General features: G+C 41.4%; 2 protein-coding genes across 2 annotated transcripts in view; one reads left to right on the top strand and one right to left on the bottom strand.

Annotated features, from left to right (window-relative positions):
* The window catches only part of nup205 (nucleoporin 205), a 29,883-nt gene extending 9,025 nt beyond the window's left edge, over positions 1 to 20,858 (top strand). Inside the window, exons 17-42 of the mRNA XM_036126788.1 lie at positions 504 to 693; positions 776 to 896; positions 2,066 to 2,147; positions 2,231 to 2,395; positions 2,469 to 2,593; positions 2,687 to 2,801; positions 5,115 to 5,264; positions 5,897 to 5,971; positions 6,079 to 6,236; positions 7,929 to 8,009; positions 8,162 to 8,353; positions 8,480 to 8,681; positions 10,945 to 11,043; positions 11,159 to 11,307; positions 12,051 to 12,242; positions 12,339 to 12,460; positions 15,182 to 15,314; positions 15,805 to 15,931; positions 16,025 to 16,098; positions 17,007 to 17,135; positions 17,225 to 17,351; positions 17,472 to 17,644; positions 18,849 to 18,978; positions 19,244 to 19,372; positions 20,302 to 20,378; positions 20,468 to 20,858. Of these exons, the coding sequence (XP_035982681.1) occupies positions 504 to 693; positions 776 to 896; positions 2,066 to 2,147; positions 2,231 to 2,395; positions 2,469 to 2,593; positions 2,687 to 2,801; positions 5,115 to 5,264; positions 5,897 to 5,971; positions 6,079 to 6,236; positions 7,929 to 8,009; positions 8,162 to 8,353; positions 8,480 to 8,681; positions 10,945 to 11,043; positions 11,159 to 11,307; positions 12,051 to 12,242; positions 12,339 to 12,460; positions 15,182 to 15,314; positions 15,805 to 15,931; positions 16,025 to 16,098; positions 17,007 to 17,135; positions 17,225 to 17,351; positions 17,472 to 17,644; positions 18,849 to 18,978; positions 19,244 to 19,372; positions 20,302 to 20,378; positions 20,468 to 20,620 (3,470 nt within the window). The 3' untranslated portion in view covers positions 20,621 to 20,858. The remainder of the gene's footprint in view (positions 1 to 503; positions 694 to 775; positions 897 to 2,065; positions 2,148 to 2,230; positions 2,396 to 2,468; positions 2,594 to 2,686; positions 2,802 to 5,114; positions 5,265 to 5,896; positions 5,972 to 6,078; positions 6,237 to 7,928; positions 8,010 to 8,161; positions 8,354 to 8,479; positions 8,682 to 10,944; positions 11,044 to 11,158; positions 11,308 to 12,050; positions 12,243 to 12,338; positions 12,461 to 15,181; positions 15,315 to 15,804; positions 15,932 to 16,024; positions 16,099 to 17,006; positions 17,136 to 17,224; positions 17,352 to 17,471; positions 17,645 to 18,848; positions 18,979 to 19,243; positions 19,373 to 20,301; positions 20,379 to 20,467) is intronic.
* Positions 20,859 to 22,862: 2,004 nt separating this feature from the next.
* Positions 22,863 to 26,485, bottom strand: part of fgd4a (FYVE, RhoGEF and PH domain containing 4a) — a gene marked incomplete in the record, with an annotated part of 72,944 nt that continues 69,321 nt past the window's right edge. The window contains 3 exon segments of the mRNA XM_036126782.1: positions 22,863 to 24,600; positions 24,695 to 24,835; positions 24,945 to 25,082. Coding sequence (XP_035982675.1) covers positions 24,337 to 24,600; positions 24,695 to 24,835; positions 24,945 to 25,082 — 543 coding nt within the window.

Here is a 26,485-nt window from a genome sequence, read left to right as displayed (position 1 = left end):
AGTCCTTACACTGGCTCCCTGTATCTCAGAGAATAGACTTTAAAATCCTTCTGTTAGTCTATAAATCCCTGAATTAGCACCTAAATCCATCACAGACTTGTTATCAGGGCATCAACCCTCCAGACCACTCAGGTCTTCTGGCTCCAGCCTACTCTGCAGAACCAGAACCAGAACCAGACATGGAGAAGCAGCATTTAGTTCCTATGCTTCGTTTATCTGGAACAAACTTCCAGAAAACTGTAAAAGTGCAGAAAGCCTGAGTTCTTTTAAATCAAGATTAAAAACACATTTGTTTAAAATTGCCTTTGACTGTTCTAGTTAAACAGTTTTACTGTTTTTAATTTTCTTTTTTGTTACTACATTCTATCCCTACTTGCTTTTATTCTATTTTCTATCTACATTTTATTATTTTGGTATATCTTAATCATGTAAAGCACTTTGTATTGTCTTGTACTGAATTGTGCTATATAAATAAATTTGCCTTGCCTTGCCTTGCCTTACAGGTAAGAAGCACCTGGAGTCGGCGGTCCTGCACTGCCTGTGCCTCCTGGACCTGGCTCTGCAGAAGGAGGTGGTGTTCATGGACCTGCTGAGGGAGAGCCAGGCCTCCCTTCTGGTGTCTCCTCTGGAGCAGCTCTTCCAGGGGGTGAGTCCCCAAACCAGACGAGCCGACCACATCGTCAACATCGGCAGGTATGAGCGCCGCCTGTCCGCCCTCCTCTTAACGCCGCTGCTGCAGCCCGGGCGGCTCTGATGCGCCGTGTTTCTGTCGCAGGTATCTGTACCACAGCAGCTCCAACCCAGAAGCCGCGTTTCAGAGTGCAAAGATCCTGCGGCGCATTTCCAACTACCCCAACATCCAGACACGGCTGGTGGGAGATTTCACGCACGACCAGGTCTGAGCAGCTCTGTGAGATGTTTCCTCAGCTTCTGTTAATCCGTTTTAGACGTGTTTTTATTAGACAGGGTTCCCACGGGTCCTTGAAGTCATTGAAAGTTTGTGAATCTGAAAAAAATTAATTCAAGGCCCTTGAAAGTTCTTGAATTTTTTTGTGGGGTTGAAATTTCACACGGATGACGACTCGTGTCATTATTTTACTACCACACGATCTTTTAAAATTATGTTGATTCCGCAGACTTTTAATTTGCAAAAGTACGTTCGCTCTTCTTCGTTAGTTGCTAGGCTACGGTTTAGGCCTACGTGCGTCCAATAGGTTACATTCACCCAGTGTTGCCAACTCAGCAACTTTGTCGCTATATTTAGCGACTTTTCAGACCCCTCCAGCGACTCTTTTTCCAAAAAGCGACTAGCGACAAATCTAGAGACTTTTGGAGACTCTTACGTGAAAGCACGTAGCGTTCATACTCTTGTCCTCCAGCGGCAAGTACTGCCGTGCCCCCCCCCCCCCCCCCCCCCCAGCCACATGTTCATGTTTTACCGTGATTTGTAGGCTCCTTAGTGGACCACAAGAGAAAAAAGAAAATGATAAAAAAAAGTTGAAAAGAAAAAATGTGTAACTCCGCCATAGTGTCTCTTTATGGTTCATTTTGCCGATCTCAAACCCGGGTAAAGGAGGAGGGTTAGTAAAATGCACTGAAATTCTGTCTTTAACAAATTTATCATGTCTTTTTAACAAATTAATATAATTCTGAACATCTCAATGCTGCACTTTTTTCCATAAAACTCCATGAAACGGTAAACTAATGTACATCTTATATGTAATGTAGTATGGCATAGCCATGTACTGTGGATATAAATGTAGGCTATGAATATGATCAATATCAATGTAGGCTATGAATTAAGTCCACTTTCTTGCATTGCTTCTGACCCAACAACTTCTATGCCGTTTAGTCTTTTATTGAATTTGCATTGTATTAAAATATGATAACCTATTCAGCGGTCACAGTAGGTAAATGCCGCCACGTGTGGTCCTTGAATTTGAGGAAATTGGTCCTGGAAAGTCCTTGAAAGGCCCTTGAATTTGATGTTCACCAAGGTGTGGGAACCCTGATTAGAATGATTAGAATCCGTCTCCAACAAACCCGTCTGCTCTCTGTGGTTCAGGCCGTGAGCGAGAAGCTTATGGCTGGATTTGTGGAGTGTTTGGATAACGAAGAGGCAGAAGAAGGAGCAGAAAGAGAAGACGGTGATTCATTGCTTCTTCTTTACGTAGCAGCCGTAGTTTCCGATTAAACCCGCGGCTGACCAGTAAAACTCGTTGCTCTCTAGATGTCGATCGACCAAAGAGGGTGGCGAGAATCCGGCACGAAACCCAGATCCACATCCTGAATCTGCTCATCACCTCCTTGGAGCTGAAGGCGCCCAACCTGGCGCTCTACCTTCTGGGTTACGAGGTCAAGAAGCCCGTGTCGTCGACCAACCTGCAGGATCCAGGTGGGAGGCGGAGCTTTCCAGCTAACCTGGACAGGTGTGTGAACGCCTGATGTTTACTCTCTGCCTGCCACAGGTGTGCTGGGATGTCCGCGCAGTTGCCTGCACGCCATCCTGAGTCTGCTGCAGAGAGGCACCGAGAAAAGATCCGGACCCGTTCTCACCCAGCAGGCCCCCCACCTGGCGGAGCTCTGTTACCAGGTAGCGAGATGCTTCCACCTAAAAACAACTTTTTTTTTTTTATTTAATCTTCACCTGCAGAGGCCAGACTTTCATTGTCTCTGTGTTCTTCAGGTGATCTACCAGCTGTGCGCCTGCCCAGACACATCAGGACCCACCATGCGCTACCTGAGGACCAGCCAGGACTTCCTGTTCTCTCACCTGCAGCACCTGCCCTTCGTCCTGTCAGGTGAGACGATGAACCAGGAAGTCAGGAAGGGTGCGCCCCCTGGTGTCAATACACCGTCACTGTGAGAAGATGCACCATTAGGGTTCATTTCACATGATACCCGCTACCTGGGAATCAATACTGGTACCTATTTTTGGTACTTTTGTGTTTACAGGGTGCTTGCGCAAGTCTTGAAAGTCTTAATATTGTTATTATAAAATTTTGAAACACTGTTTTCCAGACCTTGAAAAGTCTTGAATTTTGTGTGAAAGTCTTAATAAAGTATGGGAAAAAAATTTATGGTAGAATTTTACAGTATGCTCAAAGGCATTGTAAAATGAGAAATAGGAAGGTAGGCTATAAAACTATAATTTTACTAACTGGTCACGTACTGTATTAGCCTAATGGAATCAAACACTTGTTTGATGTGGAATTCATGTACTTGTGATTTTCATGTTTTGAAACGTTTTCATCAGTAAAAGCATAATTTACTGTGAATAATGCATTTGTTCATTGAATACTAGCCTATAAAAATTAACATTTCTAATAAACAGTTTGTACAATCTCAACCAGTGAAGTAGGCAGTAGGCACACAAGTATACAAGTACATAAAGTTAAGGTCTTGGGGGGGAAAAAAATATCAGTTATAAAAAAGTCTTGAAAAAGTCTGGAATTTTAATTTGGAAAAAGAGCAAGCACCCTGTGTTTATGTAGTAATAAATATAAATTTTTTTGTAATTTAACAAGCGTACAAACTTGTTTGGATTCAGAAATTAACTTTATTAAATTTTTTATGAATTTTAATACATTGCCTGAATCCACAGCACATAAACTAGGGCTGGACGATATAGAGAAAAAAAGCATATTGATAAAATAGAAATCATATTGATAATTATCAACAAATTCAAAACGTGTCATTGATATATATTGTTATGGAATTATCGTTCAGCCCTAACATAAACTACCAAAGCCACAGTAATCAGAGGCGCAGAGTGAATGAGGTGAATACGAGATTGAAGCTGTGTGTGAATAAAATTAAGGGGATTGTTTTAGTGCAACAGTTTCAGAGAAGAAATATAAACTATATTAAAAATATTATTTTTTATCCCGCTTCGTATATCAGGGCGGGATACGTTTACGAGGGAATGGAGGCTCTCTTTGCTCTTTGCTGAGGCTGTAGCAGTTTGGAGACGCAGGAAGATGCTCTCATCTTCTTCCAAGTCAAAAACAATTAATGCTTTCAGTCACAAATAAATCAGAAGAAAGTCGCTAGATTTTTTGCTAGTCGCTTTTAAAAAAAAAGAAAGTTGCTGGGTAGGTCTGAAAAGTTGCTAAATATAGTGAGAAATGGTCTAAATTGTCAGCAGGTGTTTCCTCAGGTTAGAAGGATTCCTGCCGCTGGTCTCGCATTTGCTTTGTAAATATTGTAGCGAGACGAATCTGTGGATGCGTTTAGGTACCGTTTGGTTTTACAGGAATCAGTACCCGATAGTACCGACGGGCTTCAGTGGTGGAATAAATGTGATTAACCTGCATCTTTATACGTTGACCAGGACCTGCATATGTTTATATTTATGTTTAAATGACACGGCTGAAGATTTTCAGTCTAAACAGCAGAATGACGGCGGTGAAGGGAAACATCTACGTTGCACTTTAAGACGGGCTGCTGTCAGAAATGTGATCTGAATGGAAAGTTTTATATAAAAACCCAAGACCCTTTTGTTTTCTGGTAAATATACAAATGAAAGCATCTTTATTGACAAATCCCGCCACGTTGTGATCTGTGCTGAGAAATGAAACGGCGATAAAAGTCAAAAGCATGGAAACACATGTTGGGTAATGGACAGCATGCAGGCCGCTGTTATTTAAGTATTTTAAAAAGAGGAGGCGGGACGCTGCAGGGTCCACATGAAACCATGTAGCAGTGCAGCAAATGGTGTTTTATTACATTATAGTTTAACTGTTTAGTTTAGGGCAGATTTTGAAAATATTGTTGTTTGTTAATATTTGTTCTTTCGGTTTGTGCTGAAACGGAGGCTGTCTTAGAAACTGCGTTATGTCGTTCTTGTCCGTAGCTCTAATTACAATAAAGTTTATTGTATAAAAAAAGCAGAAGATAATTGAACAGATGTAAATAAGCAAAGATCCAAAAGCTTTTGGATTTTTAAATATTTCCTTTCTTAAAGATATGAAAGAACTAGTTTGTTCGGGGTGCTGTGAGCATGGATTCATTCAGTTTTAGGCTGAATTCAGAGCTGCTTCTGGTTGAGGTGCAGGCAAAGCTCGGCTCGTCCATAATCTCTGCGTCTTGTGATTTTCTTGTCGTCTGTGCAGAGAACCAGATCGCTGCTCTCTCCCAGATGTCGTGGCTCATGAAGACGGCTGCAATCGAGCTGCGAGTGACTTCCCTGAACCGCCAGCGTTCACACACGCAGCGCCTCGTTAGCCTCCTGCTGGACGACCAGCCGCACCCTCAGCACGCAGGTACGCCGCTCAATTAACGCAGTTTCTGTCCTGTAGACCAGAACTCAGCAGCCTTTACAGTCTAAAGAGACATTTTTACCCTCTGTCTAAATAAACAAATTTTATTTAGAGCCACAAAGTTTACACCTCCCTTTGAAACAATGGTTTTATAGTACACTATAGGAAATGTGTTTACTAAAAACTGTTGATCTATATTTAAAAAAAAAATTGTATTTAACCATCAGTATTTTTATGTTTTAATACATTTTCTTCAATTGGACATTTGATTCTTATAGCAAATGCCATCAAAATGATGAAAAAGCAATCTACTGAGAAAAAGATGCTTTATTTATCTGTAGTGAAATATTCTACACACCATTAGTTTCTTTCTTTCTGGAAATGTTATGCAGAACTAAATGCATCCTAAAGCTAGCAATTTTAAATTTTAAGTTTTTAAGAGCCAAAGCTGAAGATGTAAAGAGCCACAGGTTGCAGATCTATACCAAAGCAAAGTTTTCGTTTTTCTCGTTGATTTGTTAAAGGAAGTGGAGTTGAATAAAATGATGTGAAATGTGTTTAAAAACACAACAATCTGTTGTTCTCATTAATGCTGTGCAGCACGGTTGACCTGAGAGCTCTGTGTTTATTTGCAGCTGATGGAGAGTCGGGCATGGAAGAAGACACCAGATCAGTCAGCGGTTTCCTGCATTTTGAGACGGTCTCTAAAGGTTTGTGCTGTTTTTGTCCCCAACAGGAACCACAGTTGATGGTGAACTCGTCTTTAAAGTCGTGTAAACGGTGATCTAGGCTTTAACGAATGAACGGGTTGTCTCAGTGCGCAGGAAGCTGCTGAGCGTGCTCGACGCCATCGACTTCAGTCAGGACATGCCGGAGCTGCTGCAGCTGGACTTCTTTGAGCGGACTCAGATCGAGCAGGTGATCTCCAACTGTGAGCACGTCAACGAGCAGGGACACACCGTGTGCAACGTCAAGGTGGGCTGCAGGATGGGCGCCTCCTTCTTTCTGCTGCTTAGTTTCTTTTTTTTCCCCTATTCACTTTTTATTGGAACGGATGAAAAACATCACGATCCGTTTTGACACGCAGAATGAGTCCTATTCTTGATTTTACGTACAAAAAAATGAAAATAAAACATGGTGGCTTTAACTGGGAGCTGCAGGAACCTTTTACATATTCAGTAGGAAAAACAATTATCTAGCCATATATAACCAATATAGTTAGGATCCAAGAATTATACAAAATCACTTTGAAAACTAACATTTTCCTAAATATTATAGCATATTATACTGATATAATATGCTCCCTCCAAGGTAATGAACTAGTGGAAGTTCACTGGAAACTACAAATTTTCTCCCATTTCTCATTAGAAATAGCTTCTCTCGGTTCAGTTTCCCACTTTTTCTTAATGTGAGTCTTTTCTTGAAAGTAAGAGCGCATTATAACTTGGAGATTGCTATATTTTTTATTTTTTATTTTTTTCATGGAGCCTTCATATGATGCTTTAATGATTTTGAAAAAGTCGTACTCTTCTGGTTTGTTAAAATAGTTTTGCATCTGTAGGAACCTGAAGGAACCAGTCGGCTCCAAACTTTAGTTTCTTATTAGTGACGGGAAAATGCAGATTATCTCCTTGTGTGTAAAAAGAATGAAAAGTTGTCATTTGAATCTCCCATAATTTGAGTTGGGTTTGAAATCAGCATTGTATGCACACTATCTAAAGATTTGTAGCATATTTTCCAATTTGCATTTTTTTTTTTTTACTATTTTGCGGTAGGGCTGAACAATTAATCGCATTTTCAATATAATCGCAATTTTAAAAAACACAATTTCCAAATCGCAGAGGTCTGCAATTTTTGGCTATGTAACAATTAGTGAATCAGACACTTCCTTTAGGTGTCGGTAAAATGTTTAAAGTGGGTTTACCTCCACATAGAAGGGAAGACAGTTGCAGCAGTGAGATATTCTAGTTTATTACTTGTTTTAGAGTTTATATAATCATACATAGCATTAAGTACAGGTCAATCAGTTTAATACATAGACTTGATTGTTAGATGCACTTTATGTTCAACAAGGGTTGATGTCCAAATCAACTAAAAGCTGTTTTCTTGAATAATATTCTGATCAATGGAAATATTAAAAGTTCTTGTTTTAAATATTTCTTGTTTACAAACATCTTTATTATTTAGATGCCATTTTTGTTACTTGTGGTTAATGCAGAGAATAGTCAATATTGCAATTTTGGTTGAAACATATCGTAGGCAGAACGCAATAATTTCTGCAACGAGTTTAGATTCTGTGGGTCTTTTAGCAACTAATCCGCACGGCGAGGAAACAAATTGATTTGTTGTTTGTATATGTTTAAAAAGACATGATAAATTAAACTGGGGAAAAAATTGCATTAAATCGCAATATTAAGAAAAAAATCGCAATTAGATTATTTTCCAAAATCGTTCAGCCTTATATTGCGGCATATTTTCGAGGTATTTTCCAGGCATAACTCCTCCCCTTTTAATCTGCATATTTCTTGTCAATTGTGGACAGGAATTGAATTCTGTTGTTTTCCATTTAGCTTTCGCTGCTGCTTAGTTTTATTTGCACTTCTATTAGGATTTATCTAAGTGTTAATTCCTTGTTTTTTTTTTTTTTTTTTGTGAATGTGTTCTCAGTTGCTGCACAGAGTGCTGGTGGCTGAGGTGAATGCTCTGCAAGGAATGGCAGCGATTGGACAGAGGCCTCTGTTGATGGAAGTAAGCGACCTTAACGAGGTTCCTAATTAAGCCGTCCGTGTCCCTGTCTCTGTCGTACTTTCCAAATGTTGACATCTGTTAATTGGCTTATAGGTCGGTACTTGTGAGGATGAAACCGTTTTTGCTCACCGACTCGATGTTTTCTCCCACAGGAGGTGAACTCCATCCTGCAGCAGGTGGTGGAACGAAACCGCGTCCGGCGCAGTCTGAGTGCAAAGCGGCACGCGCTGCAGTCCTGGAGGAGTCTGGTGGAGACGCTGCTGACCGCCTGTCCAGCTGATCTCATACCTGCCGACGACAGGCAGCTCATCATCAGAGACCTGCTGCTGGATCTGTTTGATAAGGTTGGGGAGATGTGGGGCGTTGTGAGACTGATCGATACGTCCGGAAGATAATTTCCAAATGCAGTAAATTAATTAAAAAACAATCCACCTTTCTATTAAACTAGTAAAATAATTTCCATTGTCCAGGTGTTATCGGACGACGCAGCAGGAGAGTTGATGCCCATCGTTGCAGGAGCCGTCTTCACGCTGACGGCCCAGCTCAGCCAATCGGTGCTGTCGGAGCAGCAGCAGGCGGCGGGACCAGAAGCATCTTCAGGCTTCGCCTCCATCGCTAACTCAGCGCTTCACCTCATCCTCCGCAAGCTGCTGGATTTCATCCTTTGCACCGGTTGGTCATTACTTACCGTATTCCCCGGACTATAAGTCACATCTGTCAAAAAATGCGTCATAAAGAAAAAAACACAAGTCGCATTTATTTAGAAACTAAAAACTGGAATTTAATCTGGTAATATATTCAGTTACACAGCTGCAACCGGCTGGATAACATGGAGCACACCTGGGAGGTTTAATGGAGTAATTTAGCTTAACAAGCCACCAACTGCAACAGGAAAGGTTCTCGCCAGCACAAGTTGCCAGAATTACAGTATTATTAAGACTATAAGGTGCGCTTAAAATCCTTAAATCTTCTCAAATTTTGATGGTGCTCCTTATCTATGATTATCGTTGTGTTTACTGACTGATTTTATGTGGAACAATGCGCTTATAAATCTGTTAAAAAGTGTAAGTAAGACTTTGGTTATCAATGAAGCCGCTCCGCTCAGTGGATATTAGGAGCATTCAGGGCAGTCAAACTTTTTTAAAGTAGCAGGCTGCACACTATCAGGTAGGAGGGTACACTTATGCCGGTGCCCGAGCCCCGGAGGGGAGAATTTTGAAAAATAGTCTCCCTGATGTATTTTGGAAGCTTTCAAGACAGGTGATTATTTAAAGAATAGAGTCAGAGTGCATGTTTTAAATTGAATAAAAGGCAAAAAAAGAAGTGATCAATTCTTCAAAAACAACCTTTGTTTTTTTTTATTATTATTCTTAAGACATTATGTTTTCACATGATGTTATTATCATGTTTTAACAAGGTAAGGTAATCGCCATTTGCATAAAATTAGTTTAATTTGAATTACTAGCACCACATAAAACAGATCAGATTAAGGCGAGGTCTATTCATCTTATTATTATTATTCACAGTTCTGTTCTAAAAACGATCGTAAGATTTCTTCACGAACCAAGTCAAATTTTTATGATAAAAATACAGGGTTGGAATTTGAAATTGAATTTACATGTTGAATTTATTTCGGTCAAATCACTCTTTTCGAAATCTCTTATCTCAGTTTAATTTCACTTGCACTCAGCACACACACAATATCATATCATCGGCGAGGATTCTAGAGACGAACACAAAATGTATCCCCTGAAAAACTTTGATAATTTGCTGCTGTAATATTGTATTATATGTAATATTATAGATTTTTTGGAATAAAAAGCTGACAGATGTGCATAATCAAAAAATATCAGAAATACAATTATAGAGCATTCAGTATTGTAAGAAAGCCCACACTGTTTCTGGATAAATACATTACTATACGTGTTAAGTTCTATTCCGTTTTATGCCTCTTTCCTTGTAAGTTTGAAATGTCCCATGCTCCTGAATGCACCATAGCTTTCTGACGCTCGTGAATGCATCACACTGGTCTATGAACGCGGTGCTGTGCACGTTGGATCTTCCGCTTAAGACAAAGCTGTGCAGTTTAAAAACTCACGTCGGCTCTCACGGTTTTATTGCACTTTTCGGCATAACAGCGGTCTGTGTTTTGATCGGAAAAGTAGCATCTCGGTTGGAACAAGGAACCCAATCACTCGTTAATGTTGCTCTCAGTGGAGACAGACGCTAAGGTGATTTTTGGGATGTATAATCGGGGAAAAGTAGGCGGCGGCAGGAGCTGCTATAGACGGCGTTGACCGGCTACTTTTGACTGCCCTGAGCATTACAGTAAACTGTGTCACTACCTGAGGACCCCTGAGCTGTCTACAAGACTGCCTGACTGTAATGTCTAAACTAGAAGTGCATTCATGTAAGGCAGCCTGGAGTATCCGCTAGCAACAATAAACCTAGTAAGTTAATTAAATATAAAGTTTATTTTGGCCTCATGTTAGAGAGCTGTGGACGTGAACGAAGGATATTACACACCTGGGAAGAATATTTAGTGCGCCTTGTACGCTTAGAGCTGCACCATGCAACTCTCCGCTGTGTGAATGCAGACTGAAACAGCGAAACGACATACAGACATGTGTTCAATCTTTGTTGTCTATAAGTCAATATTTCAATACATTTTTAAGTGGTACGGGAGCAGGATGTAGTTTTCACAAGCCTAGAGCGCCCTCTTGTGACTGTAGACGGTAATGTTTACTCTTTGGTTCAAACTGCTCAGCATGAATTACCATTTAAATCTAATATATAAGTCGCAGGATTGGCCAGACCACTTCTGGTCCAAAAAATACAGTAAATGCCAGTTTGCCTCATACTTTCCTTTTTAAAAAAGATGCTGGCAGGGTCATGTTTGATTAAAACTGTAATATTTATGTCTTGGTCTGTTAAGGAGGTGGATACCAGCGGCTGCGCGCTCACCTGTATGGATCTCTGCTGTATTACCTGCAAATCGCCCAGAAACCTGAGGAAGCAGAGACGCTGCAGACAGGTGCAACACAAACGGCAATCTGCTGTAGTTTCAGCACGATTTGTCAGCAACGGTGTGCAGACGTCTTCTAATCTATCTGGTGGCATTATCAGAGCATTTCTCTTTGTTCCTGCAGCTGGAAAAGCCATGTGGGAGCGGCTCACTGCTCCCGAAGATGGATTCTCCAAACTGCAGAGAGAGAACCTGGCCATCATCGAAAGCTACGGCAAAGCCCTCATGGAGGTTGTGTGCAGGGATGCCTGTGATGGCCACGAAATAAGCAGGGTGAGATGCACAACGTTTACGAAATAACAAACTTTTAATCTCCCACTTTGAGTCATTTCTTTACCTTAGTTTGAAGTTTTTCCACCAAATTAGATCCGATTTTAAACCGGGGCTCACTGGGAAATAAGCCGTTAGTGTTTTTACTACAGCGGCTTCTTCTGCCGCTCACAGTGGCTGGATCAGCCGATGTGAACAAATTTTTCTTAACCAAGCGCTCTTCAGAGACAGAATTTAGAAGTTTTCAGTGTAAAATGAGGAAAAAGCCTTGATTTAATCCAGTTTTCTGGACTTCCTCAAAGAAATCCTGATTCCTCCCTGCGGCCAATCACTGAAAAGCAGCGAGTGAGAGAAAAAGCCTCGATTAATCCACGGATCGGATGCGTACAGAAAGCTGAAGCGTCCTTTTTCTTTTCCTTCAGTCGTGTTTCATGGTTTATAAATATGAAATATTTCTGTTAGATTCAGTCCATTCATAGAGATCATTATTATTGACGTCGTCGCTCTTCAGTTTTCTGGACTTCCTCAAAGAAATGCTGATTCCTCCCTGCGGCCAATCACTGAAAAGCAGCGAGTTCTCGTCAGAACTCCTCTCCAGTCAGCTCGGTTTGACCCGGCTGTGGAGCTGAGCCGGAGGAGGAGAACTGTGGAAGCGAAGCGGTGGAAATGTAGAAACGCCATGTGTGAACTTCATGTGCAGCTGTGACAATCCTCTGAACTGTGGCTCTGGTTCCGTCCCCCGGTAGATGCTGGCTCTGGCGGTTCTGGACCGCATCCTGTCGATAGATCGTCAGAACCAGTGGCTGCTCTACTTGTGCAACAGCGGCTACCTGCGTTCGCTGGTGGAGAGCCTGAGGCAGGACGACGCCGCCCTGCAGAGCCTGCTCGCTCCCCAGCCGCCCATCCTCAAGCCGCTCTACATCTATGAAAGCAAGATGGTGAGGAAAGCTTTGGCCGCCGTCGCCGTCTCGATGCTGCAAACGCTCCCCAGACGTACGTGTTAGTGACGTTAGAAAGCGTTTGTGTGGCTGCAGGCGCTGCTGACCCGCGTGGCTAAAACGGGGCAGGGAGCCGTGGAGCTGCTGCGCTGTGGGCTGGTGGCCCAGCTGACCGAGTGCCAGGTGTTTGACATGGTTCCTGACGCTGATTCCCACAGGTGAGGAAGGCGGGAGGACGGGTCGCTTCTGTGATGTGGAAGGAAAAAGGTTTAATCCAGGGCTGGACCATAAATCGATTTTATTGATTAAGTCGGATTTATGAAGATTACATTTTTGGAAAATTGAGAGATTTTTTTTTTGTTTGCCAATGCACCCCTTGAACCTAGGGCTGGGCATTAAATCGATTTAATCGAGTAATTCGAATTTACAATTCTTTAAGATTTTAATTTTTGGAAAATCTGGATTTTATTTTGCCAATACACTCATTGGGTTTCCATGAAGAGAACAGCATGTGATGCTGAATATATGTTTAGGCAAATTTATTGTCAAAATATTGTTAAGTAGAAACTTTTTTTTTTACCATAATACGAGGTAATTCATTTACTTATTTACTTTTTTTTTTTAACTTAGTTTGAAGTTCACAAGTGCAGTGAAGCCTGTTCTTAGCTCAATGTGTAAAACCACTAGCAGCAAATGTTTTGTTATATTTTCATTGTTTATAATGGCACGGCTACCATCTTGTTTTACAAGCATGTTTCACAGCTTGTTTTTAGTTGCACTTTGAATTCAGGTCAACTCCCTGACGAAATGCTTGACATAAAAAGCAAGGTTTTAAAATAATTTCTTTAATTTCTTTTTATGAAACAAAAAGGAGGAAAAAAAAATCGATTAATCGGATTTGGTATGATAAAATCGGAGATTTATTTTTTAATCCATATCGCCCAGCCCTACTTGAACCTCCATGTAACTATATATGTTTAGGAAAATATATTCTATCTGAAGAGGAACTTTTTTTTTTTTTTTTTTTACCCTGGACGAAAGTTTCTGCTACATCAAAATAAAAGCCACCACACCTTCGGAATCAATTAAGAAATATGTTAAAACAACATAAATTGAATTATGTAGCATAGCTGCTGTATATTTGTGCACTTAATCTAATTATAATCAGGGTTTAAATTTAATTTAAATATCATGAAATGTTAAACTTTACTTTATTATGATAAACCAACTAGGCTGAACGATTTTGGAAAATGTAATTGCGATTTAAAAAAAAAAAAAAAATTAATTTTTTTTCCTTCTTTTTTTCTTAATAATGCGATTTAATGCCATTTTCCCCCAGTTTAAGTTATCATGTCTTTTTAAACGTATACAAAAAACAAATCAATTTTATGATTTGGTGCTAAAAGACCCACAGCATCTAAACTCGGTGCAGAAATGGTCGCTTTCTGCCTACGAAATATTTCAACCAAAATTGCAATTTTGACTTTTCTATGCATTAACCACAAGCAACAAAAATGGGCCTCTAAATAAAAATGTTTGTAAACAAGGACTATTTAAAACAAGAACTTTTAATATTTCTATTGATCAGAATATTATTCAAGAGAACAGCTTTTAATTGATCAATCCTTGTTGAACATAAAGTTTAACCAACAAACAAGTCTATGTATTAAACTGATTGACCTGAAGTTAATGCTATGTATGATTATATAAACTCTAAAACAAGTAATACAATTACATTATTTCACTGCTGCATATGTCTTTCCTTCCGTGTGGAGGCAAACCCACTTTAAACATTTTACTGACACCTAAAGGACACGTCTGATTCACTAATTGTTACATAGCCAAAAACTGCAGACCTCTGCGATGTGGAAATTGCGTTTTTTAAAATCGCGATTATATTGAAAATGCTATTTAATTGTTCAGCCCTAAAACCAACCCCTCCGCCTCCTGTCTGTCTCACTGTGAAGCTGCTAGTGTCTGAAGCTACTGGTGGCTGCTCTCTGTGGAGAAGGAAATAAAGTGTTTCCTACTTAGCGACTCATTTAGGGAACTTTCAGACCCCTCTAGCAACTTTTATTAAAAAACAAAAAGCGACTAGAAACCAATCTAGGGACTTTTTTTTTTTTTTTTTTTTTTTAGCGATTTAGCAGCTTCAGGTGAAAGCAGCGGTCTGTCTACCGTTACAGACAGCAGCTAGAGCTGCCTGGAGTCTCCCTGTTCCCTCAGCGCTGTCTCACAGGCAGCTGCTCTGTGAGTTATGATAAGGCAAGTTATTGCTCTATTAATCACAATAGAGACTCATCTTTGTTCAGGAGGAACCTTTAATTTATTTTCTTATTGTAAGGTATTCTCTTAAAGCCCAATAGGGAAATTCATCTCGGTAAAAAAAATGTTTTCGTCAAATAAAAACAAAGTTTATGTAATTGCCTTGTTTCTATTTTTTTTTTCTTAAGAAAAAAAAATCGTTTAAAATCATAAATCGGATGTATTGTGAAAAAAAATCTGAGATTTTATTTTTAGGCCATAGTTTAATTTTTTCTTATGATTTATAACGGAAGTAGACCTTAAAAGATGAGACTGAACTATGTCACAGGTCATATTTCAGGTAAACAATTAGCTTAGCAATCATTTCTCTGTAGGGATTCACAATAAATCAGCATTATCGCCGCTGTCGGCCAACGTTTTTTTTTTTTTTTTTAAATCTCAGTATTCAATGCAGTATTTAATTGGTCCTGTGAAAATGATTATAGGTTGTTTTTCATTTTTTGAGTGCTGTTTAACTGGAGCAGAGGGCGGCGTCAGCGATGGGGTTGTTGTTTTTTCATGGCGCTATCGGGGAAGGGGATGCGATATTGCTAAACATCGGTACCGGTCCACATTTTGTTACCGGTGCATCGTGGTCCAGTATCTCAACGGGATTTTGTTCCATGTGGACTCAGGATGATGAGGGACCCATCAGGCTTCATCCCGAGTCCCATCGACCGCTACAGGCAGATTCTCTTACCAACCCTGAGGCTTCTCCAAGTGATACTGACCTCCACGTCCATGAACCACCAGCAGGGGGCAGCACAGGTAAACTGAGCACTAAGACATCACACCTTGTTGGGATTACAGGTGAGACTAAGTAAATGAGAAGATTATAGATGAGATATAGGTTGTTTCTGTAATTTAATGTAAAAAGTGAAACTTATACTTTAATAGACTTGTTTGTTTCTGTTACTGTTGATTATTCTACTGATTAAAAACTAAATTCAGTTTCTCAGAAAATAAAATATTTCATCAGACCAATAAAAATGTAGTTTTTTTAATATATTTTTGGCCAGCATGATTATTGGAAAGACTGCTGACTTGACGGTTATCGTGTCTTTGACTCCCTCCATAAGGAGGCTAAGCTACACAGAGCATTGCTAAAGGTGCTAGAGTGCCGTGTTCAAGAATATTAACGTAAAGCTAAGTGGAAGGAAAAATATCAGTGTTGTTTGGCTGAATGTCTCCTGTTCTTCGCCTAATGTGTTAACTAGAGTGAATTAGGCTTCAAATGGAGTGTAAACTGTGTGTGTAGGTTCTCCAGTGGCTGGTGGTCCATGCAGACACTGTTCAGTCCCTGCTGCGCGGTCAGGAGCTCAGCATGGGAGCCTTAAAGGAACTCTCTCTGCTCACATCAATCATCAGTAAAACCGCTCTGCCTGGTACAAAGAAAAAGTTTTTTTTATTTATTTTTTTTATCCTGTAAATTGTGGAATATTCCCTTTGACTCATAAACCGGGTTTCTCCTCTGTTAGGCGTACTTGAGATGGGTGGAGAGATCAACAGTGCCGCTCTCATCGAGTTCCAGGGTCACATCACTAGATTTCAGGTGAGACAATTTTATCCTGAAGCATTTTGGACCGAAAAGTCTAAAAAATCCTTTTCCAGGTCTGGGGAAGCATTGAAAAAAGTTTGATTTGAAACAAATGTTAAACTGGGTGTTAAAAAAAAAAAAAAAAAAAAAAAAAAAAAAAAGGCAAGGTGAACTAGAAAAAGCTGTTCCTGCGTAACAGCGAGTGAGAATGCTAGTCTGCAGAATGATTTGAGCAGAAGATGCAGCAGAGTAGTAAATAGTAGTAGTAATAAAAGTAGCTGAAAAACATTGAAATCAGATTTGAAGAATCTGAAAACAAATTGCAGAATTTGAAGGGATTTGAAGAATTTAAAAGATTTGAAGAATTTGAAATAAATTAAGAATTTAAAGAATTTGGAAGAATTTGAAAAAAATTCAAAAAATTTCAAAATTTGAAGAATTAGAACTAGAAGAATGTGAAGAATTTTAAGGAATTTGTATTGATTTCAATGGGAACAGCCAAAAAATAAAATAAAAAATTTGCACATAAACTGAAATATTTTAAAAAGAGTAAAAGTTAGCATAACCATGAGATAGAGCAGTCATGCCGGGAACGAGCTGAACGTTTTGATAACAAAATTGTTGAAATCGGTTAAAGTATGCGAGAGTAGTTAGACGCTGACGGAATAATAATAATAAAGAAAAACAGGAAAACAATAAGTGAGAATGCTGATAAATGCATCAGCGCTCATAAACTGCTTTAAAGCATTTGTTGTGAAGCAGACGTGTTTAATTACATACATTAATCAGAGACGCTGGTTTAAAATGCAGAAAATGAATTTAAAATTCCTACTATCTTTTTATTTTAATACTGTGACCGTGTCAGAACGTCGCCTCTGCATCGCTGCATGTCACTAAATGGTGCCCCCCCCCCTCCTCCTCAGCGCCTCTGTCTGTCGCTGCTGGGCCGCCTGGCAGGAAGCGAACGGGAGCGGCTGTTGAAGCAGGCGGAGATTTCTTCACCTGGAGAGTCAGCCGAGCAACGAGAGGAGATGGAAGTGGCCATGATGCAGGTCTGACCACCAGGACTGACCGCTACGATGTTCTCCTGGTGTCTGGTCTTCTGTCACTGCCCTGACGCGTGGTGTCCTCCGTCCTGCAGGTGTGCACCAACATCATGGAGTACTGCCAGAGCCTCCTGCTGCAGAGCTCCTCCCAGGCTCAGTTCAGCATCTGCCTCTTCAGCCCGTCAGCCAGCGAGCCGGCGGGCCGAGACGGAGGACGCTCAGGTCAGAGACGTCACGATTTCTACTAGTTTCTTTCTTTAAACCAAAAAAAATCAGTTTGTGTATAAAGATTCTTATTCTGGTTTTTATGTTTTTTTTTGTTTTTTTTTTTCTTGCTTAAAGATCTTTCATCATCTCTGCAATCAATCGCTCACTCCCGGGTCCCCAGCCTGGGTCTGGTTCTGTACCTGCTGAAGAACAGCGCTGCAGATTTCTTCCGGTTCCACCAGAGCCACAGACAGAGCCTGGGAAAGCTGCAGAGCCTGGACCAGCTGCCTCCAGAGGAGCTCAAGGAGGTAAGCGGCCAGCCTGGCTCCTCCATCGTCTCATTAGGGCTTTTTGATCAATCTTCAGTTTAAACGAGTTAATAAAAGCAACAGTTTGGCTTTTTTTAAAAACGTGCTCTGTGTGTGTTTGTCAGGGTCTACCTGTGACAAAGCAGCAGCTGATGAGGTTTGATTTTTAATTGGCATTTAGTCCAAACAGATTAACAGGATCAGCATTTAGACAGATCAGCTGATAAAACTACTGGTGCTTTGTCAATTTTATCCTGCATAGAAACGTTTAATTCTCTAATTATCCTCAAACTAAAGGTTGTAAATTCAGATTTACCTTTTTTCCTCTGAATGCACCATCATTGGGCGAGAGGTGGGGTCCAATCAGGACCGGCTGTCAGTCCATCACCGCTTTCACGGCACCAAATGGAAAAGTATCTGATAGGTGCATTAATTAAAAAAAAAAAAACACCTTAGTGAAAAATCAGGGTTTGCATTTCGTGTCGGTTTGTAGATAATTTCTTTTTATGGCAGAAATGTGGTTTAAGGTTTAGAAAGTGCAGTTTTTGACTTTAAGACCAAAAATGAAGGAAATAAGTTGTACATATTTTTGTTTATAGTCTTATTTGGCCCCTAAATATACCTTAGAAACTGTAAAGGTGGTGCGAAGAAGAGCGCCACTGAGCTTTGATCCTGTTGTAATGTAGAGAGGGTTCACACCATGTTTGGTCCGCTTTAAACAGACCTGCCTTTGTTTCCCCTTCGCTCAACCGGACCGAAACCCACTTTTGGACCTGGCTCGGTTCGCTTCTGTTGTGAATAGGAAACAGCTTCGATCCGAACCAACTGCAGAAAACATGCGCGTGTTTGGACCTAACAAGCTGCCGTAGCGGTGCACGTAGAACCTGCTGTCCGGCTGCAGGACGCGTTCCCCGGCGCCGGTCCAAACTTAGAAATAAACAGCAGCGTTATGTAAAAACAGGCGCTGCACGCAGGATTTCCAGAATAGTTTTCCTCCATTTCCAGGTCCGTTCTACGACCCACCGAGTCGTTTCTGTCCAACAGGAACAACGATCATGGCTCTGTTATGCGTCATAGTTTACTTGCAAAAAGTAGAATGTGAAAGCAAACCGCACCAAACGGAGGAAATAAAAAGTCTAAATGTCAACATCTAAAAGGTTTTTTAGTGTCTAACTTTGTGTTTGCTGCTTCTCGCCCTCTGCAGCTGTGCCAGGGTCTGGTGTCGGGTCCAGGAGGGGTGGAGAAGATCTCCTCGGTCCAGAGGAGCCTGCTGGCCAAGAGGCGACTGGTGCAGTTCATCAACAACCGAGCCAAACTCCTGGCCTTGTGCTCCTGTATCCTTTCACTGCTGTTAACCTGAGTCTGCAGAAGTCATGCAGGAACAGATTTAACCAGAACCGTGAGGTCCGAGGCTCGCATGTAGGGAACAACCCAACAGGGTACTGAAGAATATGATGCTGGTTCTGACAGAACGGCGTCAGAATACGCAGTGGGGCACAGACGGTTGTGTATTTGTCTGCAGATCAGTCTGGATGTCAGTGCTGGTCATAATATTATACCTGATCTGTGTAGAAACGCCTTAACCAGCCTCTTCCTCAGACGTTATCGAGACCTGCTTGTTTGTGTTGTGGCGCCATCTGGAGTATTACCTGATGCATTGCGCTCCCAGCGACCCGAAAGACTCGCTGGTGACTGGAGCCGGTTTATTTAGATCCCGCCTTACTGACGGTAAGACGACACGTTGCAGCTTACCTGCAGCCGGGACACCTTCAGGTCACCTGGTTAACGGTACATAGCCACGTTATGTTTATTAAATAGACCAAAAACCGTTTGATAATTGTAAAATAAACCTATATATACACCAAGCCCTTCCTGATAATAAAAACAGCCCCAGCACTGGGTGTGATTAGCAGATATAAACAGATGTGGCGCCATCTAGTGGCAGTATCACAGAATTATCATAATGTCAGTTTGCTTAATTAATAAATGAAAATAAATAATGCTGGACTGAGCATGACTCTCTGCAACGCCTCACAGTAAAGCTGCAGCTCAGCGTGATGAAGACAAACGTTATTAATTAAATAAAACGATCTACAGCAGCTTTAAGAGCCTCATATCGGAACATTTACTCACATCAGTCAGCTCTGCGTCACATCTGAGCCTCGGCAGGTTCAGCTGCAGTGAACACCAACGTTCAGACTGGATTCCCAGAGACATTCCAGGCTTTTCCCTCTTAGAATCAGATATTTTTAGCTTTTTTCCACTGGATCTTTCTTCATTGTTTCACCTGGAGATGCTAATAGCCGTTAGCCACTTCCTTGTTGTATCCCCTGCTACGGATGTGCAGTACGTACTTCCATCAAATAACGTGAAAGGCTTTACTTACTGACAAATTGAGCAAAAACAAAGCGTAAAACACCAAAATAATAACTATTACGCCAGCAGGATGTAATAATCTTTCATAAAAACTGACTGAGCTGCTGTCAGAAATAAAGAGTCGAATAACGTGGCTATGCACCTTTAAAAAAAACAGGCTGAGCTCCGCAGCTCTGATCAGAAATGACAGATGTAGGTTTAGAGGAAGCTGTCTTTGCTGTTGTCTATAAAAGCTTTTACTTCCTTTGTTCCCTTCTGAATCTAAAATGTTTGTCTTCCAGAGTCGTTTGGCGGCCTGCATGCTAGCGGCGGCCGAGGAATCGGTCTGTCCCGAGTCAGCCAGCAAGACCTAGACCTGGTAGGAGATGTTTGTCGACAGGCGGTCGAATGTCTTAACTACCTGCAGCAGCTCTGCATTGACCTGCTTCTTCTGTCCTCTGGCTGCAGCTGAAGGGTGACATGGCGGCAGGATTCGGGGAAGCTCTGCAGCGGAAGCTCCTGGAGGTGGAAGGCCTGTACAGCCAGGTCCGCTCTCGCTACACCTTCATCCAGGCCCTGGTCCGCAGGATCCGCGGTTTGCTCCGGCAGCCCAAGAGCTGAGCGCTCCAACACAGAAAAGACTGATCTAGACGCTCTGAACCCTTTTTGCCAACTTCCTGGATTTCTGCTGACCAACCGCTCTTCTGTGGTCATTGTGATGCGGCACGTTTCTAATAATGTCAACAACTGTTTGAAGAACGCATCTATATTTTTACTGAAGAAATTTGATATTCTCCTGGTTTGTCAAAGGTTTTTTTTTCCTTTTCTGAAAATAAATCTTTTTCTAAATGTGTTAAAATGGGAGCTGTTTCACATTTCTTACACTAGAGACGTTTACAGCTGTGAGAGTTTAGACGCAGCTCTCTTCGGTTCTGATCCATCGCCTCCTAATCTGAGGGAGGCGTCATCATTTTCTAACAATTACACCAACGTTTGGTCCCGTGTTACCGAGCTGCCAGCCTGTGGTCCTGCAGCCCTTTGGTTGGAGACGTGACTTTTACACAGAAACACTGCAAAAGGGAACTAAAGGTAAGATTTTCTTAAAATGAGTGTATTTGTCCTTGATTTGAGCTGGTAAATAAGATTATCTGCCAATGGAATAAGATGTTCCTTCATGCTTTTCCTACTAAATATCTTATATTATGGGTCAAAATACTCATTCCATTGGCAGATCTTGTTTACCTGCTCAAATCAAGGACAAAAATACTAATTTCAAGAAAGTTGTACCTTAAGTTCTCTTTTTGCAGTGTAACGAGTTCACACAGGTGTAATCACTACAGGTAAGGTGTGGAGGGTAGTTGAGCAGACAGGTCTGGCATGATTAAAAAGAAAGTGATTTAAATGTGACACCATGTGATTTTTCTTTATTTCTATAGATTTCTCACAGTTGAAGTTGTTTAATAGTGATGAAAATTACGCACCTCAGACTAGCGACACCTGGGGTGTATGAAGTTCTCCTGACTGAACCCGTTAGTGTAGAAAGGAGAAAAAGCTGCTGCTGTTTAATATGAGAGGAAATAGTGAGATTTTGATCAGATTTAAATTATCATATAGGCTAAATTAAATTTAGCAGCCTAAAAATATCTGGAAAAGGCCGCCCTGAATGTTAAATCTGTAATCCTAAACCACGGTTGACCTTTAGTCGAGTATTATTTCTATTTTAAATTTGATTTCCTGGTCTGATCTTTTTGGTTTGAAGCACTTGTGATAAACAGAAATGTCTGCCTCCCTGTGAGGCATTGTGAAGAACCAGCCGAGTGAATATGGAGCTAAAACGGTGACAGCTTGCAGCAACAAAGGGATTTGGTGTTTAACTGTAAACTGGACTCTGCATCACACATGCTCAGAACTGAACTTTATGCACTGCCATCGTTGCTGAACTTTTATAATCCATTTAAAATTTAAAAGTAAACAACTGAACGTTTGCTGCATTTTCGCACCATTATTATTTTGCACTGCAAACATTGAACTTTTCAAATTAATGCCTTTTTCCCACCATTATCTTTGCACTATAAACATGGAACATTCTTCTGCACACTTAAAAAAAAAAAGTTTTTCTCCTGCAGTTACATTATCACTGCTGCACTTTATATATATTAATGTTTAAATCTCATTACATTGTTGTAAGATATATACGTGTTGTACAACATGACAAAGTTTGTCTAAGTCTAAGAAATTAGACATTGAAAAGTCAGATATTGTTAGAAAGTAAAAACTTATTTTATACTGCAGCTTTTATTCAATGAGACGTTTTCAGTGTCGCTGCATATTTCCTTTAGCTACCATGTTGCTACAAGCTGGCGCAGTTTTGTCGTTGGGGGCGGGGCTAAACTGAAGGCCCCTTCATGGACCCTCCGTTTTTCCAGTACTCGTCTACCTGCTGTCACTGGTTTAGCTTCATGTCTCTACAATAATTAGCTGTATAAGCTAATGATGATAATAATGAAAATAATTCCCTTTCTTATGGTCGAAGCAGTGGTACATGAACAGGAACCTTCCATAAGTTCACTGCAGGTAGATGAGTAGCAGAAAAACGGAGGGTCCGTGAAGGGGCCTTCAGTTTAGCCCCGCCCCGACAGCCAAACTGTAGCGACACTGAAAACGTCTCTGATTGAATAAAAGTTGCAGCATAAAATGAAAATATAAGTTTTTACTTTCTAACAATGTCTAATGTCTCAACGCCAAATCTCTCTTTAATTGCCACCTGTCACTATTTTATCTCCATAAGTGAAAACCATCAGACATGTTGCGTTTAAATAAAACCAGAGACGAACTTGAGCAGCAAACAAAGCAGATCAGCACAGATCGTTGGATGTCGTTTATTTTCCTCGCAGGTACACTTTTCTTTTTGGGGCGTAAAGTGCGTAGATCCTCAGACGTTTGGGAAGTGGATGAGATTACAACAAATATGGATTTACATTCAGATTTATCATCAGGAGGCTTGTGCTCTCTTTGCTTTATTCAAATACTGAGGAAGGAAACCGTTGTGCACAGGAGCATAATTTAGAAAAACATAGGCACATTTTCCCCTGGCAGCGTTGGCGGCATCACCGGAAACAAAGAGAAGGGACCCACCGGAGGAACAGTCTGTGATCGTCATATTCTCTATAAGTTACTTTAAATAAAAAAAGAACAGCATTAAAAACACATTTAGACTCGCTGCTTTCCCATCAAACAGAAACACGACGTTCATCTTTCTTCCTTCGGCGATCCGTCAGCCCGCAACAAAACACAACAGTGCTGGTTCTGATCCAAAGGACAACAGAGGTTTCAATCAAACGTGTGTTTAAGCTTCTGACTTTTACACGTTTTTAACTTGTGCTCGTTTTCCTGAAGGCATTTCTGTTTTAAAAAACCCGCAGGAACGTTATTTTCCACTAAGTTCTGATTGTTAAAACTGGGCCGTTCTGCACATAGTGTCAACCTGATGTCATTGTAGTTTATACACTTCAATAAAACCAGCTAATAATATAAAAACGCTTTTGACTGCATGGTGGATAATTGTTTTCAACATTTTTTTTTAAAGTTGAATTTTTAAATAAATTAGTCCTTTAATGATATATTGAGCTTAAAAGAGACAAGATTTTAACAATAATTCTGGAAAAAAAAGCTAAGAATCCCACCATTTGTTTAGCTCATGAAGGTGAACCATGTTCATCAAATAGTTCAGTCCAGGTTTTTACCCAACACTAAGTATTTTTATGGTCTGTTCAGCAGATTGCTGGGATGCATCCAGTGGCTCAGACCGAGGCGAGAGCGTCGTTATCCAGCTTCATGGTCTGAGTTCTGGGTTAGGCGGCATCTCAAGCACTGCGACGAGGCGAATACTGAAAATGTCTTCCACGACATTAAGACGTTTCTTCTTTTCGTGGAAGAAAACCTTGGGACTAAATTTCTGTACATAAATGACAAGAAAAAGTTACTTTTGGAATAAAAACCAAAGCGTTCTGTACAAGAAGCCCAATTTACAGCACCAGCAGACGCGGTTTGATTCACGAAATCAAACGCGTGGAGCGCCGCCTCCTTTATAGTGCTCGTTATGAGGGAAGCATCCCGAAGCCCCTCTGCTCTAGTGTTGATTGTAGCAGAAATGTTAGTAATCCAGCACAGGTCCAGCAGGAGATAACAGGCAGGGCAGCTTATCCAGCACTAGTCGCTCCACGGAGTCTTTAGGGACAGGGAGGAGGAGTCTCTGCATCCGTCCGTCCTAAAGGGACCGACAGGTTGGATGCTGAGGAAAGTCCCGCAGCAGTTTTGGTTTGTGGGCAGCGCCCCACCTAGGAGTCGTCGCAGTTGGCTTCCTGCGTGTTGCTGTTCTCCAACGTGCCGCCGTCGCTGGTCTCCGGCGGGGCGGGCATCTCTCCCCTCACCGCCACTCGGATGACCTTCAGCCAGCGCTGCTTGAGCTCCTCGGTCTCGGCGGCGAAGTTGTGGACAGACTTGGACTGGGACAGGCGGAAGCTGGCTGAGACGTCCGCGTGCCGAGGGTTGTCTTCCACCGTGTAGCCCAGCAGGGGGATGGTGCACAGGGCTTTCACGTCCTGCCACAAACGGCAGAACAGGTTGGGTTATCAGATCTTACTCAAGCCTTTTTATTTATTTATTTTACCTCTTTGTGTCATTTTTCTCTCTCACCTGCGGCGCCCCGTAGAGGTAGAGCACCAGACACTCCTTCTCGGGGATGACGCACCACACCTTCTGCCAAAGCTTGCCTTTCTCGGTGTGCTGCAGGAAGCCGCACATGATGCTGCTGTCTGTGATCTGAGCTGCATCGATCTGCGGAGACGGAGGACACGACGCAGATGAAGCGGGCTTTCATGCACGCATGCTCGGTGCAACGAGCAGCAGACGGATAAACGGCACAGTGGTCTGCTGGATGCGTTACCTCCAGGATGCCCTTCCTTTTGCCCTCGGTGACTCCTTCTCCCGTCAGGATGCAGTAGCAGTCTCTGCAGACTTTGTTCACCTTGTTGTTGTCGTATTCCAGCTGCACCTTGTTGTCGGAGCATTTCCAGCACACCACCTGAAAGAGTCGCACCAGATTTTAACTAACGGCGCGTTTTATCGTGGACCAAGACAGCTGCTAATGTCGTTTTTTTAAAATGATTCAACTAAATGCTGCTTTTGTCGGTAAACCAGGCCTCAACTAGCTTTAAACGACTCAATAAACTTAATTCATGTTTATCCAAACTGATAAAAACATTTTCTGCGTGGAATAAAATTTTTAAGAAGATATAAAAATTAGATTCAATAACAGTACGTACATTTACTAATCTGATTATTGGATGTATGCAATTCCATTTTTTTTGCAGTATATTATAATCCAAAAAGTGCTATAAAAGTCCAGATTGGAATAAACGTCGACTCCATCACAGCTACAAAGGTTTTTCTCTATTTAAAAATTTCCTTTGTCATTAAAAGTGATTCACTTATTTGTTTCTGTTGATTTTTAAGATTAACAGCTGTTAACGAATGGAATAATAAATTGGATGAATAAAAACCACAGTTTTTAAATAAATGTTATTTTACTACACAATCAGAAACGCTCGATGCTAAACAAACTGTTCGTGGAATGCTGAGTCCAACCATATTAACGGAAAGTTGAGTGGAAGAAAGAAGTGTGGCAAAAAAAAAAGACGAACCAACGTCAGTTTAAGAGTTTAGGGCCGATTCTCCAACAGTGAGCAGCAGCTGGAGTCAGAATCCTGCGGTCAGGAGTGTTGCTCAGCGGTCCCAGGGTCAGGGGGAAGAGCCGAGTGACCCAGAACCAAAGCTGCTAGAGCTTCACTGAAGTTTCCACACAGTGAGGATCCATTGAGCTGGTGCTGGCCCGCTGGGTCAGAGCAGCCGACTACCAGAACATTTTAGACTTCTCCACGCTTCCCTCTGTTCACAAGCTTAATGGAGATGCTGACTTCATCTTTCCAGCAGGACTTGGTACCGACCCACGCTCCCAAAAAGTACCAACACTGCTATGATCACCATGATGGCACCGGTAAAGTGGCCCGACCGGAACCAGACACAGAATCTATGGGCCGCTGTCCAGAGGAAGATGAGCGAGACCAGAACCAACGATGCAGATGACCTAAAGGCAGCTATGAAAGCAACCTGGGCCGATCTCCTCCACAACGCGCCGCACCGATGCAGCAAAACGGGTCAAGACCCGGTACCGGATATTTCACAGCACACGGACTTAATGTTCACCTTTCGGGTTGAATTTTTTTATTTTTATTGGTTTGATGTAATATTTAATTCCGAGAAGCTGAACTTGGGCTTTTCATGAGTCCAAAGCTAGAATCACAGAAATAAACGGAATCAAATTCTCTTCTGCCAATCTTAAATAAAACGTTCATGTCTTCACTGCAAAAAGGGAACTAAAACTAATTAAAACTTTCTTGAAATCAGTAGATTTTTCCTTGATTTGAG

Source organism: Fundulus heteroclitus, chromosome 2 (assembly GCF_011125445.2).
Source record: "Fundulus heteroclitus isolate FHET01 chromosome 2, MU-UCD_Fhet_4.1, whole genome shotgun sequence".
Lineage (NCBI taxonomy): Eukaryota > Metazoa > Chordata > Actinopteri > Cyprinodontiformes > Fundulidae > Fundulus > Fundulus heteroclitus.
Note: the sequence above shows the minus strand (reverse complement) of the source record. Positions and strands in the feature narration are given on the sequence as shown.